Source organism: Acipenser ruthenus, chromosome 17 (assembly GCF_902713425.1).
Source record: "Acipenser ruthenus chromosome 17, fAciRut3.2 maternal haplotype, whole genome shotgun sequence".
Taxonomy (NCBI): Eukaryota; Metazoa; Chordata; class Actinopteri; order Acipenseriformes; family Acipenseridae; genus Acipenser; species Acipenser ruthenus.
This window is the reverse complement of record NC_081205.1, coordinates 21,689,251-21,708,926: the sequence shown is the minus strand read 5'-3', so window position 1 is coordinate 21,708,926 and position 19,676 is coordinate 21,689,251. Positions and strand designations below refer to the sequence as shown.

Sequence of the window (19,676 nt, the reverse complement as noted above, 5' to 3'; positions counted from 1 at the left end):
GGTGAGTTAACATTCAGAGACCAACAAGTCCAGGCTGGGTTTAGTAACTTGGTACCATCCATTGCTTTGGTTAGGCAGGTGAAAGAAGGCGACGGGTTTGATGGTGGGCACAGAGGTCGTCCATTGATCTTCAGTCCACATGATTGCTAAGTGGGCTCCAACGGTGAGGCCCCATTCAAACTGGACATTCAAATTGGGCAATTCAAATTGGGTGGTAAAAATGTTTTTAAAAAATGATAATACAGACTTTGTATTTATTTTATCAAACAACTTGAATAATTGTAACAGGGTCAAGAATGCCCTGTTCAAATTTATTTTACACGTGTATGTTATTATTTTTATAAAATGTATTTATGATTTGATTAGTGCCCACTTTGTGTTGTCTGACACGGTTTGATAATTGATTTGTATCACGTTATGTTGGCTTCTCCACCCGCTTCCCTGTGTTTGCCCTGTTTAGCACCTAGTAATTGAATTATTGATCAATTTAAGCACCTGAATATAAATAGCACGTTTTCACAAACGGGAGGGCCATCCTGAGGTTTGTATGTCTGTGCAGGAGTGGGAACGCAGTGTTTGGAGCAGGGAATGACAAGTGAGAGAGACGGAAACGGACCAGTAAATGGAGCATCCCGACAATAAGTATTGGGCTGATGGTATGCCGGTGTGGAATGGCTCGAGTGATTTTTAGCCTATTTGGTACTCGATTGGAGTTTAAGAAGTGTACAGAATAGGTTATATTGCGATGCTGGTTTCTCTCTCGCTCTCTCTGTTCCCTCCCCTGCACGGTGTGTGGTGTGGGTATTTGTACTTTTGTACCGTGATATTGTTTTTATTATGACAGTTTTACCGTGTTTTGGAATTGTTTTATAATCAGTACCATTTGAAACTAGGTGTTGCTATTGGAAGTTTACAATAAACAAATGCTTGTTAAAATGTATCTGTGATTTTCTTGGTGACCCTGTTCCTACATTTTTAGATCTGTTATCTGAATAAAAAGAACCTAAAGGATCTTCTGTAATCTGTTCGGTGCCTTATCGCACTGAACTGGCATAGTCAGGCTACATTAGTGCTTTTACATTCAACACTTGCTGCATCTTGTGATATTTTGTAATTAAAGGCAGGTTTGTGGTGTGTCTTGTACGCTTCTGTGACCGGGGAGGTGTTTCATAATAATACAGAAGACAAAATATTTATGGAAAGAACATTTAAGAAATGAAAAAGATTTCCACCAAGCAGTAGACTTTTTTTCTTTCAACTTTGATAAACATGTGAATATTTTGGTAAAAATAACTAAAACCTGAAACTAAAACAAACAAAACATTAAACAAAATATTTGGAAAGTTTGATAAATTACTTTATAAGACGATCAAGAAAAGGATAAAATCAAATGTGTTTTGCTTAATGATGCCACAACCCAAAACACCTACACTCAGTCTGGCAAAGCTGCTATCATTAACCACAGACCCTGGTCCTTGAATACACTGTCCACTCAAAGAAAATCCTTTGCCAGCCTCTGCAGTTTAATAAAGTCACTGGTGGCAAGCAACTCAAGCACAATATGATTAGAAACCATTACTGTTTATAAGAAGGAAATCTCATTAAAACAGGGAAAGAACACCACATAAAAATGCATTATACAAATGGTACTCTTGAGAAAGTTTGTGTGCCAGGTGTCAAATAGGCAGCAAGGACACAGAGCTTGGGCTGTAATGAGTATTGTCAGCATAAACATGAGAATCAACAGCATGTGCATGGATCAAACCAACCCAGAGGTTACATATAGATTTTAAACAGAAGGAAGCTGAGGATAAAGACCTGTGGGACTCCCAAGTTCACCTCATCAATCAAAGGAGGACAGACGCCAATTGCAGCAGATTGTGGCAACGACAGGGGTGAAACCAATCAGAGGGAGGACCTGGGAGGCCAACATAGACATGCAAACGGTTCAGTCGTATGTTGCGGTCAATAGTGTCAAACTTGTCTGTAATAGCCATAATAATGGTAAGCAGTCTCACGGATGACAATTGTGTCATCATTACTGACCCTTGACAGTGCATCTTCCAATGTTTAAAATCAATGTCCTCTCCTTTGTTAGCTTCATTACCATTTACACCGCGTACCATATACGTGTTAAGATCAACTGACTGTACATTTTTAATAGATTCACCTTTGAAGGTGCAACACTCTCCTTCAAGTTAAATAAATGTCAACTGATTGTCTCATGTGAAAAGATCATTTAAATGAAAAAAACGAAAAGAATACCGCTAAATTAGGTACACAATTACATACATATTATTATTATTATTATTTTAATCATTTAACATTTTAATCTTTTTGAAGAGGTACAACGGCACTGGCAACAGTCAAGCAGAGACCTTCCCCTCCACAGCTTTGACCTGAACACCTCCTACCATTCACCCTCTCTGAAAACAGAGGCTGTCAACGGTGTAGAATTGTACAAATTATGTGGTAGTTTTGTGAGGTTAACTAATGTCTAGGGTCTAGGTAATAGGTTTGGACTAAAAGTATTTCATTGACCTGATTATGTTCAATTCCTCTGAGTCTGTTTACCACATTCTTCACAAGTTTATCAAAAGCCAAACCATGTTGGCAGTTTAGTTTGCTTCCGGATTGTTCTTTTTTTCTGTTTGTTTGTTTGTTGTTGTTTTTTTTATTTATTTTCTCTAAATTTTTCACAGTTCCATTATGTCTAATCCTGTGTGCATATTCCATCCTGTGCATAGAACATACAAAAACATTCAAAGATTTAAAAAAAGAAAAAAAAAGAAAAGCACCACCACAGTTCCTAAGTACAATCTTTGTTTCTGTTAAACCGCAAAACTTACCATTACAGACAGACAACATCCATATCCTCACTAATTATTATATATTATAGTATTTGTGCTAAAGATTGTCTTTATCAAATTGTATAACAATTGGACAAGCCGTTCTCTAGAAAACTAAAAAATATGAGATACGTACAGACACCAGCTTATGCCTGCCTTCGCTATAACGCTTGTCAGTGATATGCATCTCCAGCAGGAAATAAGTAGCACTCTACACTTGACATAGTAAGTTATAGTAGCATTTTCATTTCTTCCATGTTGGTCCATACTTATTAGAGTCCCCCATACTTCAGTTAAAACCCCACAACATATGCTGTGCCGTCCTGCTTTACTAAAACTGTGAGACAGAATAAGAAAGTGATACTTTAGCACGGCAAGCATTGTTTGAGTCTCGATACCTTGAAGGATTTTGATTAAACCTAAAGCAATCTGTGTCTGCCCTCTTGTGACTGCCTCTGTGCACTGCAACACTGTCTGAATTTTTTTGGCACTTACAGGAGCTCATGGAGAATTACACCAGCCCCTTTCTTTGGAAAACGTTTTTCTCCATTGTACATTTGTACACTGTTCCTTTCAAAGCAATTCTGAACAAGCAAACCATGTATTCAAAAGCAAAAACTGATATTATGTATTAATGCCACATTACAGCATATCAAAGCATAACTTAAAAATAAGAAAGCAGGTGTATACAAAGGGAGTAGAGTAAATGGGTTATACAGCATCATAATAGGATGAATCAACACACCAAATCAATTTCATTGCCACAGCCGTTGCTGGAAAAGCTACATATGCTATTGGTTCAACTACAGATTCTTTATGTAACTACTATTATACATGTATTCCTTTTTACAGTAGTGTAAGGCCTTATCTCATTGCTTACATACATTACACAACCCTTATTCCTGTTGATAGAAGTTAAAACAATATGCATCTACTCCTGGGTGATCTTTGGTATTTATATACTCCATTGCCCAGCAAGCTCTTGTGTCCCCCCCCCCCCCCCCCCCCACCTCCCGTTTGTTCTTCTCCCATCCATAATACATTATTAATTTACAGTACAACTTGCAGAACTTTTTAGTGCGTTTTGGTCAACTTGTGTATCTCTGTTATGATGTATCTGCTTCGATATTTATCAATGTATTTTTCCCAATTGCAATGCCCAGATTGTCCGCGCCTGAGCAACCCCCCCTTCTACCGTCCCTTTCGACACAGATAACCTCATTCAATTGGCCTTTGAAAAGGATTTGATGGAGAAGTTCCGCAGCGAGTGGTAATGAACAAGTCTAATGCAAAAGAAAAGCGATGTACTTCACGACATTGGCAAGTTTGTTTTGTATTTCATTAATGTGCCTTGCTTTTATATTTTGTTGATTTGTTGATAGTTATTTGCTTATTTATGCCATCTATCAGTGGCTCAGAGGCTGAGACAAGGCTAAACACCCCCCCACCCGTGCACGTTGCATTTCATAGAGGGGTTCTGTGACATCATAAACATGACCCCTTCCCCCCACCTGCAGAAACTGCAGCTATGTTATATACACCCAAATACAAAAATGTAAAAATATTAGGTTTTTTTTTATATAATAATGAAATCATTAATTTACTCTCTGTAAAAAAAAAATCTATTTAAAAAATAGATTTTATTAAAATAAATCTCAATAGTATTTTACTAACTTTTCTGTAAGTGGAACAGTCCCATTTAACACCTTGTTATTTTCCAAGTAGCTTTAATCAAACAGCTATGTTAACAGGAAATATATACAGGGCAGTGACAAATGTTTTAATTGGCACAAGGTAACAGCTACATTATACCAATAACTAAACAGCAGTTTCATCATGACACATGATATACCGGTACTTGTTATCTGCTATCACCGCTGTGCAAAGTGCAATTTCTAATTACAGTAATGCATAGTTAAAGACAACATCAGTTTAGAAAGCAATTAAACTGAGCATGTAATTAAGTAAAAACAAATAGCGATGATGTCTTGCTTCTGAGGTTTCATTGGGCTTACTATATTCAAGAGATGCCAGGAAAATGATAGTCAGTTTGACATATTTGGTGAAAAGAGCATTTACTAATTTTCTTCTTCTGCCTGAGAAACACCACATGGAACACATGAGCTATTTCTTATATCCACTGGGGAAAGTGTTGCAGGGGGTTAGGGTAATTGTAAAACTCTAATGTGCCATGTTTGACAGATGTATTGAGGCCGCATGGATGACTTCTTTAGTCACCAGGAAGACAAACAGAAAATGATATACAAATTAATTCTAAACAAGAAGAGTACATTAGACAAGATATATTTCGTACCCATACCCCAGTTGTTTAACCTTCACACAGAATCCGAACAGTGCTCAAGTAATTAAACATTACCAAACACACACACAAAAAAAACCTTTGTTTCAAAGATGGGTTTATTTCAATTACAAAACATCACAGTTCCACAGGTAACATTACATCAAGCCAAAAAATTCATGGAGGATTCAGAAGTAATCAATCTTGCCTCTAAACAAACCAAATGAATAAACGGATGGCTATTTGTATGTTAGAAGCAAAAGAACCAGCTTTTTAGAACAAAATTAGTTTCCCAGGAAATTCCCGCTGGAGTGGCACATCTCATTAAACTATCATATAGCAAGTTGGGGCAAGATGGTGTCTTTATGCTGTAATAATGTTGCATTACACAGATGTATAACATTTTAAGTACATACTGAAATAAAAATAAAATTAAAAAAAGTTATACATATACTATAAGATACAACATGCTTTTATTACCAGAGCCCCACATTTTATTTCAAGGCATTTCACCAATTTACTGTTCCAGATGAAGATGATTAAGATTTAATTTCATGATCTAACTCTCACAAACTAATACCTGGAACTAAAATGACAAAACTCCACCATTATTCAATTAGGTCATGCCAAGACAAATGGGTTTATCAAAGGTGACTTCAAATGAAATTTAAAAAATAAGCCTTACTGTATATTTACACTTGAAACCAATTAAGCCTTTTCATTTTGCCTGGTAACAGATTAGCAATAAAAAAGTCAATTGCTATAAGGAAAACCCAATTTTTAAACCCTGTCACCTTTAAAATAGTACACAACATTCTGTTAAGGACTGGAAGCTAACTCAGCAAGATATTAATTTTATTTGTAAAGATTATAAAGTCAGTTGACCACTCTTCTATGCAGTTGTGTAAAAAAAAAAAAGAAAAAAAAAAAAAAATGTAGCTGATGCCGGTGTTATTGGATTGGCTGCTTTTTGAAGGGGAAAAACAATACAAAACAAAAACAGCAGAAAGCTGCATTTTTACCAGGACACAAAACCTGCTTCACCCCCCAGCATCAGAACAAAATGTCCCCCTGCATTTGAAGCACCCTGTACTACTTCATACTGCATTTCTTACCTGATTCTATTACTGTTGTGTGTTTTGCATGGTTCTCCATTGGTGCTTAAACCTTTACTTACCAGGCTTATTAACTAATGTACTCTTTCAACCACAGTGGCTTCTTCTGAAACAACCCTTAAAAGCTGAAGTTTTGAAGTTAGGCGGTTCTAGAAATGACCACAAGGGGCGTGCAACTGTAATTTCCGCTCCCTGTGCAACTCTCAGTAAATGGAAAATCTCTATACAAAATGGCAGCTGCATACCCATAGCGTTCATTTAATAAATGACCTCACTTCAGAATTACAGTACATGAAACACACATACAGTAATAGGATATTAAACAGGTAAGTGATTCAATAATATCACCATGTCATTCTTTAAAGTTATAATTATTGATACAATTAATACATTATATGACAAGGCACATATTCTGCCATTATGTGACCAGTCCAGGCCTTTCCCAAATCCCATACAGCAAAATCTGGTTTTATGGGTACATTAAACAAAGCAAGAAACAGATTATGATTACAGTGCAAAAGTACAAAATAAAATGTTATTTTTTTGGCAAGATATTTAACTGGTATCCATTGAATTGTTGCTCTTTTAATCCATCATATACAAAACAAAGCAATTGTTCAATAATACCCTGAGATGTAACCCTTTTCACAACGGGCAAAGCACTCAAATCATAGCATACTGCCTGCTGGAAAAACTCATAAAGCAGTGAAATTAATGCAAATACATTTCAGGGTAGCTGAAGGAAAATTAAGAAGCTTTAATTTTTATTAGCAAAACGTATTTCTTTACTGCACCTTACAAAAATCCAATCCTAAAGTTTGAGACTAACAGAAACAAAACCCCACAGTGGTATTTGAATCAATTAATTACACAAGTGTATTTGTGTTTTATTATTTTAAAATTTGTATTTATTTTATTTTAAGCCTTCCACAGGCACATTTGCAAGGGCTGCTTAGCAGGGAATTAAGTTCTACTGCCAGGGTTTATGCAAAATGAGAAACAGTACTGCATAGAAAAATAAAAATATGTTTGCAGAATATTTGTAAAATTTCCCAACAAACCCATATTTAAATACAGCATAATATATTTCATACTATAAAAGTGTGTGCAATATATAAGGGATGGAAATGAGACTCCTGTTGCATAGCAGTTTCGCACATTCCAGGTTTTACTACAAGCTTGATTAGCCACAGCATATAGGTTACAAGCTCAGGCGTGTCTTATTAACCACATAGTAAAATCAGGAATGGATCTCTGTGGTCCAGTTGTTAAAGAAAAGGGCTTGCAACCAGGAGGTCCCCGGTTCACTCACTAACTCACTGTGTGACCCTGAGCAAGTCACTTAACCTCCTTGTGCTCCGTCTTTCAGGTGAGACGTTGTTGTAAGCGACTCTGCAGCTGATGTTCACACACCCTAGTCTCTGTAAGTCGCCTTGGGTAAAGGCGTCTGCTAAATAAATAACAATAATCACACTGCTATGCAAGAGTCTTATTTCTATCCCTGTATGTATGTATGTATGTGTGTGTATACAATATATATATATAATATATATATATATATATATATATATATTATATATATATATATATATATTATACACACACACACACACACACGTGTTCTCAATTGTATACAAGCAATATTTTGCTTTTCAAGCTTCTAAGACAATTTCTTTTCATATTACTTTCATTCATAAAATGTGTCTTCTACAGATTCATCAGTTAAGGAATGAGCCTTAATCTTTTTTTAATTTGAGTTCCAACACCCAAATTATTAGGTGATCAAATAGAGCACTTCTGTACCACTTCCAGAATCAAAATGGATCATAATCAGTCCATTTATACAGTGTGCACATGCATCTCCTATCAGTTCCAGTTCTCAATATAAAATTGTGAACATGTTCTTTGTTTTACTACAGTACTCTCTTTAATGATTTCTAGGCTGGAAGATCTGCAGTTAGCAAAATAATTAAAAGTAGGTTCAAGAGTATTGAAAAATGAAAAGAAATTAAAAAAAAAATAAAAAAAAGCAAAGAAAAGGCGTATCGCTCCTGGGCAAGCAGACTGTTTTGAGTTTTCTTGATTTCTACCCAGCACCTACAGTCCATTGATAATTGATTTAGTTACCCTTTCAAATTACTTTTACAAAGACAGACACCCATTTGAATAGAAAATGTGAAAATAGCATTCAACACAATATCAGTCTTTGCAGATCTGTATGCTGGGATTCAAACTTCTCATAAAAAGAAAGAAACTCTTTAAACAGAGTTGGATTTCTTCTTTTCCTGTTAGACTACAGGTTACAATTCAGTGTGCCCATTGTGATCTAAAAAAAAAAAAGAAATAAAAAAAGAAAGGAAACAGACATTATATTTTCATCCACCGGTCAGAAAACTCAAGAAGTCAGTGGGCACTACCTCACAGTAGCTGACTGTGGGAATTTTCAAAATGAATCGCTTGCTTATGTTGGAACAGTCAAAACATCCCTGTGCATTTTAAAGTTATTACCATTTACAACAACTGAATCCACAACAATGCATGGAATTGCCTAGATATAAAAGGCCAAATGTTATAAATAACATGTAGTGACCCGCAAGCTTTTCCCATATGGTGTGGATAGGATATTCATGAACTCATTGTAATGTACACAGTTTCAGGTCATGTAATTCAGATGAACCAGTAGCCTGCAGTAGAATGAGGAGGTCATACTGACCCAAGTTCTTGAAATAATTATTATTGAATAAATACACTACAATACAATTTTCATATCTAGAAGAAATGAATGAAGTAGCTAAAAGTCTAATGAAATCTTCCTCTGACCAAAACACTCAGTCTAAACCAATATCCTAGTAGTAATGATAGATATACGCCAGGCAAAAATGCAGGTTTTCAGCCTGGACTAAAAATGAGTAGAAACCACAATCTCCACTGCCTGTTTACCTACCTGCTTTGCTCCTTGATGCGGTGTCATTATTGACTGGAACGGAACCCTTCTCCTTCTCATCTGTGAACTTGTTGTAGATCTTCTTGATCTCCTGGTCATATTCTGACCACTCTCCCACTATCCTTACTGCTGCCTGCAGTTTAGGCTCTTTGGTCTGTGGGTTATTGCACTGGAAACAGAAAAGGCAATCCGATTAGATGGCAAGAAATGTAACGTATCCACATTTAGAATCACTACGTCAATGCACAACTTTATAAAATTACTCATAGTACAAAAGCAGGCTCAAGATTTGGCTGACAATTCTAATTAATGATTCACAATATAGTGACCTTGAACAGTAACTATCTAGTAAATCACAAGCTTTAAGGAGTTAAGGACCATAATGTTTCCACTGACTGTAAAGCAAATGAACCAAACAGCTTAACAATGAACAAATATCCTCTTCTTTGTAAAACTAAACATCACATATATATTTTGTTCAAAACACAATAAGAATAATGAACCATTTGCTAAAGTTAATCTCTACCCTGACTTAAATCAGTCGCACAAATAAGGCAAACTCGTCGTACCAGATCAATAGTTTTTGCCCACTTCTTGGAGGACTCATCACACCAGGTTTCACACCACAGCCATTCCTGGGGGAGGGATTTTATAGGCACCTGATGGATCATGTTGTTGGGTAAATCCTGAAGACGAAACACAACCCAGTACAGTTACTGAACCTCAACACTGCAGCATCAACTGTTGGATGTGTAGATGTGTAATTAATCATGTACAATATTTATTTTATGTCAGTGACATGTATTTTGTATGGCCTAACTCACTGGGCTTGCTCTCTGCAAATTATAGCAGGACAAGAACTGGTGAAAGGCTGAGAAGTGTGAAGCACCTGGAACGGACCTGATCCATGGCTAAATAGTCTTGCACCTACGACAGCTTATAAATGGGAATCTCAACCAGAATTCACAACAAAGGCCCATCCAACTCCCACAAACCTGGTCGAGATTGGAAAGGCTGTTGGGGTCCTGACTCAGACCCTGGTATTGTCCTCTGAGGCGGTCTCCAGCAGCTATCTTTCTGAACTTCTTCAGGTCCACCACATACAAGGCACTAAAATAACAAAACACTCTCAGGTTACAATAGAAAGACTTCATGAATTTCAGTAAAAACTGGTATTTAAAAAAGTGAATACATACCTGATATGATATTTTCGCCCAGCTAAGTGACTGGCCCAGTATCCTGTCTTCCAGAACCTGTATCCATCCATCTCCCTTCGGCTCTCGCAGAACGGGGTGTAGCCATAGGGAGCCCCTTCCAGGTCAAAGTCTCTCAGCTCTTTCAGGTCTGTGCGCACAATCTGTGTGAAGAAGTAAGACAGTTAAAAACAACTGAAAAAAATACATAACTCCATCTGTTTTTATTCTAATTCCATGAGGTAAAAATTGGTGTGGCTGCAAAGTACTAGTTAAGTACTGCAATATAAATATACTACATGCTGCACTCAACTGTTATAGAGATTCACCAGCTACAGCAATGGTAATAATGTTGGCGCTTGTGAGTGCTTACGTACAGAACGAGGTCCTTTACAATGCAGCACCTGAGACTCATTCTAAGGAAGTTAGTTGTGGTAATGGAGTTATCTCTTCATACTGTATATGACTGAACCAGAATGAAATATAAAAAATATTATGGCTGCTGAAAATGATTTCCGATTTCATTGTTATTCAGCCCCTACCCTAGCAAACAGAGTGTCAATACATGCCCCCCCATTGAAAAGAATAGTTAAAACATGGCTGCAATGCCTGACTGATCCACAAAATGGCAGTAGAGTCACTGCCAGATCAGCCATGTGGAGACCAGTGTAAAAAACAGTAATTGCTGCTAAGCAATAGATGGCAATTATGCCATACATGGCAATCCATCTCTCCGTCTAGCTTTCGACAGACATAGACCTCAGGATGTACAAAACTGAAAGCTTAGCAACTACCATCTGTTTTAATGATGTATTTGCTATAGCAGAAAGAAAGCTTTTGTTATGTTTCTGTCTTGTTTGGCCCAATTTACATTTCTACCCTTGGCTCCCAGAACTTTTTGTGAAAAGGCATCTAAATATTTTATCAGTTGTGGTACAAAACGACCTTATGCAGCATGAACTACCGTGATGCACAAACACAACCAAGTTCTGAGGTAGAATACTAACTGGATAGCAAACTCTTATGTGGGTTCAAATATCACAACTCCAAATCTGGCTAATAATGGCAGGAACAAAAACATATTCAGTCTACAGATGTCCAGTTTAGAGCACTGGGATCGTATGCTTTTTGAAGCACTATCCTTGATTTGTGTCTCCCACAGCTCTCTTGCCAAAATCAGTCAGGCCCCTTGTTTGAAGCAAGTACAATCAAATTGTAAGGATATAAAGAAACACAACTTTTACTTCATCAACTCGAACATTTCACTTAAGTGTGTCGAATGTTTTTGCTACTTGCTCCGTCATCAAAAATGGTGCTAATTATATTATCTGATAACCCCTGATAAATCAAGGTTAATTTGAATAGAATTACAAAGTTGTTTTTTTATGTTATTACCTGGTCAGCATCAACAAAGAGAAACTTGTCAACAGCCAGTGGAAACAACACATCCAAGAAGAGAATCTTGTATCCCCAGATGATTCTTTGCTTCTCTGTCTGCTGGTGGAGCCACCTGGGCCATTTGTACTGAACCAGTTCATACTGGAACCCATACTCCTCAGCCATGTAAGGAATGAACTCCTAACAAGAAGATTTAAGTGAAATATTTAGCTGGAGAATTGAACCATGTCAGGCCATAAGAATGAATTATCAGAAGAATGTGTGCATAGGTTAATGATATATATTGGTTCAGCACTAAGTAACTTTGCAAATACACAACTCTATTATAACAAAAAATTTAGTATTAATTTTTAATTACTGTAAAAACCTTTGTATAAGTCTATTTTCTATGTATTTTTAGGGGGTCGTAAAACAGGGGGAGCGACTTATACAGCAGTGTGACCTATAGGCTTTTTCCTGAAATTGTTGTCTCAAAAAGGGGGAGGGGGTGGGCTTATACACCGTTTTTTATGGTAGCCCAACCAAAGGTTGTAAATAATGCACAATTATGTCTCAATACCCAATATTCAGATAACCTAGTGCCAAGGAATGACCATACACAGTTTAGTCACAATTGAAGTGTGACACTGAATCTGTGTCTTCAGGAGAAATAAATACCTCATAAAAGAAATGCATCGCACAAACCTTGAAAGCTGGAGACAGGTAATTCTTCAAGAACCAGAACTTCACAGGGGTTTTGGTGTGCTTAAGTACAGACAGCATCATAATCCTGTTCAGAAAGACAGCCTTTCTTTAGCACAATTAAAAACAATACTACAAATACAACAGAGCTAGTTGTACCACAGAATAATAATGTCTTTCTGCAACAGCAAATTTAACTTACATAGGAATAGTCTGAAAATACATTTTGAGAAACATATTCTATTAATGCCTTCATTTACAAGATTCCAAAGCATGGCATGTTTAAGGATCTCATTTATATCTATACACAAACATATTTTTGTGCATTCTGAAGCAAGAATTGTACACACAAGCTGATATCAGAAAAACAATTGGGAGTTTAATCACAGGAGACAAGGTAGAAAAAGAAATGTATTTAAAAACATAGCATAGTAATGAAGACCATGTAAAAGCAATATAATTGCTTATCTTCATTAAACAGCTGGGGAGGAAACATGTACTCTTATTCACTTTCAATATAAATATATATATATATATATATATATATAAATATATATATATATATATATATATATATATATATATATATATATATATATATATATAATCTCTCCTAAAAAAAGCTTACCAGCCAAAACACTGATTTGAAACTTTTTGTACATTGTTTTGCTATAGTTGTAAAAAAAGTTTTAGAGTATGGATTTTAGAAAGAGAAGACATTCTGGAAGGCAGACCTCTGGCTAATTCAGTCTGAACAAACCAGTACTCATTAAAAGTCCTATTTTGGACATAACGACGACACAATCCTGCAAATATTCACTGACCTTGCCTGTCACAGTTAATCTGTAAGCTACCAATTAAATAGACTCTTAAAATGGCAGGTTAGAATATCTCATTGATAATGTGGATATGGGAGGGCATGGTGTGTCCCCAGGGCAAAGTTGAGGATTCAAACTCCTACATCTCTAGTTTCAAATAGAATGTAAAAAAACAGTATCCTCAAAACACAAGCATAAGTGACACTGTACAAGAATTTGCAAGAATGAAGATGGCTTAAATATTAATGAAGAAACATCCAAGCAGATGCACAGATAATATTGTGACCAATGATCCCATTGTAGGTTACAATATCTAACATCAAATAAATTATATAAAAATGTGTTTGCTCATAGGAGAAATGTATACTGTACAGTATGACTGTATATCAATATAGACAAATAACAGGTTTCTGCTATGCTGAAGCCTTGATGTGCAAATGTTTTAGATAAAGCTGTAATAACCAAGGCGCTTTAAAAACATTTTCACACATCTTGCAAGTCATACCTTACAATTACACTGCAGATTGTCAATTGAACACATTTTTATTTGGAATAAAAACAGGACTTGTAAAAAAGTTCTTATGTATATTTGTAGTTACTTTTAACTCTGACAAAATCAAGTATTCTTAAAACAATTAGTTTTAGTTTCAAACAGTGATTTCTAATATGCCGAGACAGATGGGCATGACCTAAACCCTGAATTACATAATGGCAAGGATCGTCCGCCTATTCATTTCAATGGGCTATGTGACATCATGGCAATGGCGATATCTCAGGACATCATCACGGTTCTCCTTAAAACTTTTTTTATTAGAAGTTTTAATTTCAAAATAAGTGCATAGGGCACTGTATAATAGCAACATGGCACTCCAGAGTGGGATATCGCCACTTCTCAGTCGTGCTATATTGCTGAATTATAATACAGTTTAGATGGTAAGAAAGTGAAGGACGCCCCAATCCAAATCTGCCCTGGCTTTTGTGACTCACAATTACCCAACATTTAACTTTGTGACATTAAACCAACCTGAGGAATCTTTCGTAAAGGTGCCCTGATGCCACTGAGAAAATGTTGATGACATCATCTTTCTCCGGCCTCACTTCATCAGGCTTTGCACCTCCAGTAAATCCCCTATACAGAAACAAGAATACACAGCACAGTTTAGGAGGATTCAAAACTTTCGAATATAGTTTCTCCATCCACTTCTTGCAGGAGCATGGGGTTACAAATTAAAAATTCAAACTTTATTACAGTTAAGGAAATAAAGCTGAAATTAAAAGCTGCCACAAATGTTTTTTCTGTTAAGCAAATAACATTTTACACAGGACAAAATATATGTAACACTTTATGGACACTACATCTTTTAATGATTATTTTCCCCTATTATTGTTAATACATTTTAATGTCATACAGTAAGTTATTAAGATTAAGGCTGCTATTCAAATGTTTTTACTCGGGGCTTCTCCAAAGAAACATTTGTATATTGTAAAGTGGTGTTTTGCTGTAATCTGTTTACAGGGCATATCACTGAGACAAGAACAAAACAGAAAGTAAATGAAGTGAAGTTTTATACAGAATACATTTAATCTTTCTAAGCATAAGGGGGAAATGTTTCCTCTGTACTGTACAATATATGATTTGCAATAAACCCTTTTCTGGGTCAAAGTACAACACTGGATTTTAAATAGCATGTTAATCATTCTTTGACATGCAGAATCTTGGATATAATGATGTATGTACATCATTATATCCATTTCAATCTTCTTTTCTGTTTGACACATACCTTGTTAAGGACTCCCAAAATCCTGAATCACTGTCATGGTTTCCATCACTAAGCAGCTCTTCATTTATTTTGTCAGACTTTTTCTGGACCTGAGAGAGGCAAGAAAAATTAATCTGTAACTTTAAAACACAAAACACTATTCTCCGTATAACCCCAGAACATCATAACTGTATCAAAAGCAGCTTTCTAAGATTGATTTAAAAGAAGCTTTGATGCGGCTCTTTTTTTATGAGACGTTCAAAGCGTCTCAAACTCAAATTATTTATTTGCTTCAAACCAGAATTATTTAAAATTTTGCTGGTTTCACAGGACCCCCCATGATCAGTAATCATAGTGCTAATCAGGGCCTGTGTAACCAGTCGCACCTGGCATTTATACAACTCATTTAACTGAGCAACCACCTCTGGAGTGGAAAAGTAAAAAACTATTAAAGTACGTGCACAGCATCAATTATTATCATAAGTGTTTCTCAAAACAGTATTGTGCTTCACTGTACATTTTACTAAATCATTCAAAAAACGACTCGCATACATTTTAAATTTTGACTGAACGGACTTAACCAAAACCTACCTTGACTTTAATGATTTTACTCTTGAAATTGTTCAAGACCACTATCAAGTCATCAGCATCGGCAGGAGAGTCGGTGCCCTCATGGCTAAAGAAAAAACAGAAATAGGATCACACAATGACAATAGACAGGAAAACAGGACATGTTACACAGCATAACCCTTGAAGCCAGAATTTTTTTTTTTGTGATGTTAATTTAAAGATGTGTACATTTTCTCCCACGTTATCTTTACTAAAATTGGATTTTCCAAATTTTGAAAAGCCAGAACCTACCAAGACTCGCCACTAAATTACATAGCTTTAGTTGACTCATTAAAGTACTATAAGACTTGCCCTTTCTAACTGCAGACCCATGAAATAAGTCCTAGATCCCCACAGCCATCTCTGCCCTGGCTCTGCTCTTACAAAGTTCTTAACACAGCAGCAGCCAGATGACCTGAAATGTACTCTACATGCTCAGATGTACATAGAAATAAACACTGAATAGTCACATCAATTAGTTTACCCCCAAGGTAACTATTTATCAGAAGCTTAATACCTGTAAATTTTGTAGATTTCTTCTGATCTCCCCTTTCTCAATTTCAGAACCCAGGCTCCAGGATTAGCCTTCAGCTGGAAGTAACCCTGTGAGATATAAGCAGTTTGTTTATTAAATATTAATCCAAGATTATATAAGGTTCTAGCAAGAACTATACCAACTCTATATCCTTTCTAGGTGCTTCGAAAAACAATTGTATGCCAGTATGCATGTGTACGAGTAATTATGTATCAAATCAACCCAATTCAAGAGGTCTTTCCACTTATTCATCTTAGAGCCTCCTATGTATATGCGAACTGCAAAACAAATTTACCCTACTTTAATTACTCGCCAAATACTGTCTATCCAAAGTTAAGGGGGTAGTCCCCCAAAATTATATCCTACGTTTTAAAGCCCAAATCTCTTGAAATATTAAAGGTATATGTTGGAAACCTTTGTCTCAATGTACTCTGTTTTCTAAAACATGTACAGTTCAGCACATATTTTGCCATTAATAGGGCAGATTACAAAACACAGAGAACCATACAGTTGGATCTATATGATCTTTCAGCTAGGTCTTGTAACCTGAAGCGACTGTGTGTTACAGGTGTTACAGTTCAGGTATGTAGACACGTATTTGGATAGTTATTGGATGTATAGCTTATTTTGCTTCTGTATCACCTGTGAATGTTTTCTGATCCGTAAGTCAGTGCCTGTTAGAAAACTCGGCATCCTCAAACTGTTTGGTTTTGTTATCTACTGGTTCTAGAGAATTCACACAAGAAATGTAGTTACGAGTCCCTACCAATGGCACAATAAGCTGCAAACGTTTTAGAAAACAGACTGCATACTGCGATATATTAAATGTAGCCAAATCATGGTTAGTCTATTAACTAAACAAAGCTTCTTTTGGGGGGTGGGGGCGACAATCTCCCTTACACTAGAGTAGCTATTACTCCCCAAGTAACTGAAGTAGAGTAAAACTAATTTTGCAGTATATTTGAAAAAGTCTGGTGTAAATTGAAATGGTCTAGTCAGGACCACTGGTTGACTTAGAAAGACTTGTGTATTAAACACTAATGCTTTATGATAAAGAACACTCACCAGGTTAGCCATCACAATGGTATCCACAATGACAGGGTCGGATGTTGTCCCCAGAGTAAACTGCAGTCCTCGAGGGGGCTGACCTGAGCTCACATCATAAGAGTGCCCCTCCAGCAGCAGATATTCCAGCTCATACTCAGCAGCCACCATACTCTCCACCTGAAAATAAAGACAAAGCCAGCATTACCAGTTAGGCTGCATCATTATGAGCATTAATAGTGTAATTGTAATGAAAGGAAAGTACTTATTTTTAAATAAAAGGAAGCAAACTTATACAGTTAAAAGAAATGTAGGGCAGATATTGGAACAAAATGGAACCAAGAGAAAGCTGTAGCATGGCCCAGAAAGTCCTCAGTAATATTGTATTACAGTGGAAAGAAGATTGCTACAATTGTTTGCAAAATGGGTATGTTGAAAAAAAAGAGTAGCGTTTGCATTATCTGGTGGTGTATTTTGTAACTTACCTCTTCCAAGTAAATATTGTCCAGATCGTAGCGTGTTTTGACAGACTCCACCATCCAGCTCTCTGGGGGGTTCACATTCAGTGTGAACAGGGGAGAATGAGGCATATCCAGGAACTTGGCAATAGGGCCTGGAGCAAAACTATTATCTACCATGAAGGTAACCTCGGGCTCCATCACATAGCGATAAAAGCTGAAACAAATAATTAGTATGTGACAGAAATAGGCAGACTGTATTTGTTCTGAATAAAACAATTGTCAATCATCTGAAAATGTCACAACAGCTATGGGGAGAAATGTTAAGCATATTACCTGTATAGGAAATGCAATAGTGGTAAATTAAAAAATACTGCACTCATGGCAATACAAGTTTGTTTTGTCTCACTGTTAATAATGGTAAGAACACATGGTTGTAATGCTCCTATAATATGCACCGGCGAAGTTTTAAATGAAGCCTCAATTTACTTTTTAATTTCAACTTAAATGTAGGTTCTGTTTGCTCAGTTATGCTGTTTAACTACAGGTAAATGTGTACAGAATAGAAGTTGCAAAACTTTGTTAGTTGAGACTTTCCCAACATAACAGGGTGTATACTGGCACTATGCAAACACCCTCCCAAATCTCAAAATGGGCTCTATAATCCTGACCTAAAGAGCCACCCCTGCTATACAGCTACGTGCCTCCCTCAAAAACAAACAAATTGGCCACTGGTTTTGTGAAGTGTACTGCTGTCCTCTAAAAAGGTTTTTATTTTGCAAACATATTACCAGTCACTTTCTTTCTCTCAGAATATATTGAATGGACTTCCAGAAAATTCGAACTTCCACAATAATTTGCATTTGGAAATTAGTTTATTTCATCAGCAGCTGCTTAAAGCAGGGGTGTCTGCTGTAGAAACCAGACATTGCTTTTTGGTTTACTTTATAAATATTTGATAAATTACTTTCCTTAGCTAAAGATTTTTTCATATTCAATTTATGTTGCCCTAATCCTACTGTTGTAAAACAAATATATATATATATATATATATATATATATATATATATATATATATATATATATATATATATATATATATGTGTAATTAAACAGTATTCCTGTGTGTCTTTGTTTTAGCTTTTACAGTATTATCTTTGACTTCTATCTGTACACCTTTCCATTAAGAACTTAATTTTTGTTGTGATACTTTAGGGCGTTCACAGGTTTTCTGCTATTGCTTTGTACTCTTACCTCTTCAGAGGCAAGTCAGACAGCTTGGACTGGCAGTTCATAAAAACTCGAAGGTTCATATTGATCAGCTGGTTCAGAACCTAAAGAGAAAAAAAACAAAAAAACAGAAGGGATGCAGCCGAGTTATGGGTGGTATGGCATTTCCTGACATTTTGGCTTCAAGGGACAGAAGTCCGCACCAGGAGGCCTGGAGGCCCGCGGCCCCAAATGGGTTCTAGGAAGTTGGCTGTAGAGAGATGATATCCCGCGCCAACAGGGCCAGTGTTCAAGGAATTTAAGCATAGCATTCTGTAAGACCTATTTCTAAAACCACCAATCAAAACAAAATAACATCTCACCCTTCTTCCATGTGATTGGGTTAATATTCTCTGAAACGCTCAAATGTAGACGATACAAAAATCAACAAATTCTAAAGGAAACAAAGTCAGCAGAGATTTCTGTGCAACTATTAATGAAAATAGGAACTGCAAGTCATTTTAGTGCAAGCTATTAAGAATGCTGTTATGTTTTATGTTAAATAACCCATTTGATGGTAGTTTGCACTTACTGAAACATGATAATAACGGAAAATAACTTATTTTGAAGAAGTATTCCTAAACAGTAAAAAAAAAAAAAAAAAAAAAAAAAATGTAAACACTGCAATTAACAAAATGTGTGAGTGTGTGGCTCTTAAAACAAGGTGCTGTGTGGTGGGAACTATGTTTTAATTGAAATCTGTT

At 36.2% G+C, this 19,676-nt stretch overlaps 1 protein-coding gene across 5 annotated transcripts in view; it reads right to left on the bottom strand.

The window, feature by feature from the left end:
* Positions 1-5,249: 5,249 nt before the first annotated feature.
* The window catches only part of LOC117423008 (UDP-glucose:glycoprotein glucosyltransferase 1-like), a 45,583-nt gene continuing 31,156 nt past the window's right edge, over positions 5,250-19,676 (bottom strand). For all 5 annotated transcript variants that reach the window (XM_058990121.1, XM_034038334.3, XM_034038336.3 and 2 more), the window contains 14 exons: positions 18,958-19,037; positions 17,731-17,920; positions 17,267-17,425; positions 16,184-16,269; positions 15,649-15,733; positions 15,079-15,167; positions 14,322-14,426; positions 12,483-12,567; positions 11,796-11,978; positions 10,404-10,564; positions 10,203-10,317; positions 9,777-9,893; positions 9,208-9,376; positions 5,250-8,589 (listed from right to left, as the gene is read on the bottom strand). In XM_058990121.1, the coding sequence (XP_058846104.1) occupies positions 8,564-8,589; positions 9,208-9,376; positions 9,777-9,893; positions 10,203-10,317; positions 10,404-10,564; positions 11,796-11,978; positions 12,483-12,567; positions 14,322-14,426; positions 15,079-15,167; positions 15,649-15,733; positions 16,184-16,269; positions 17,267-17,425; positions 17,731-17,920; positions 18,958-19,037 (1,650 nt within the window). In that variant the 3' untranslated portion in view covers positions 5,250-8,563. The remainder of the gene's footprint in view (positions 8,590-9,207; positions 9,377-9,776; positions 9,894-10,202; positions 10,318-10,403; positions 10,565-11,795; positions 11,979-12,482; positions 12,568-14,321; positions 14,427-15,078; positions 15,168-15,648; positions 15,734-16,183; positions 16,270-17,266; positions 17,426-17,730; positions 17,921-18,957; positions 19,038-19,676) is intronic.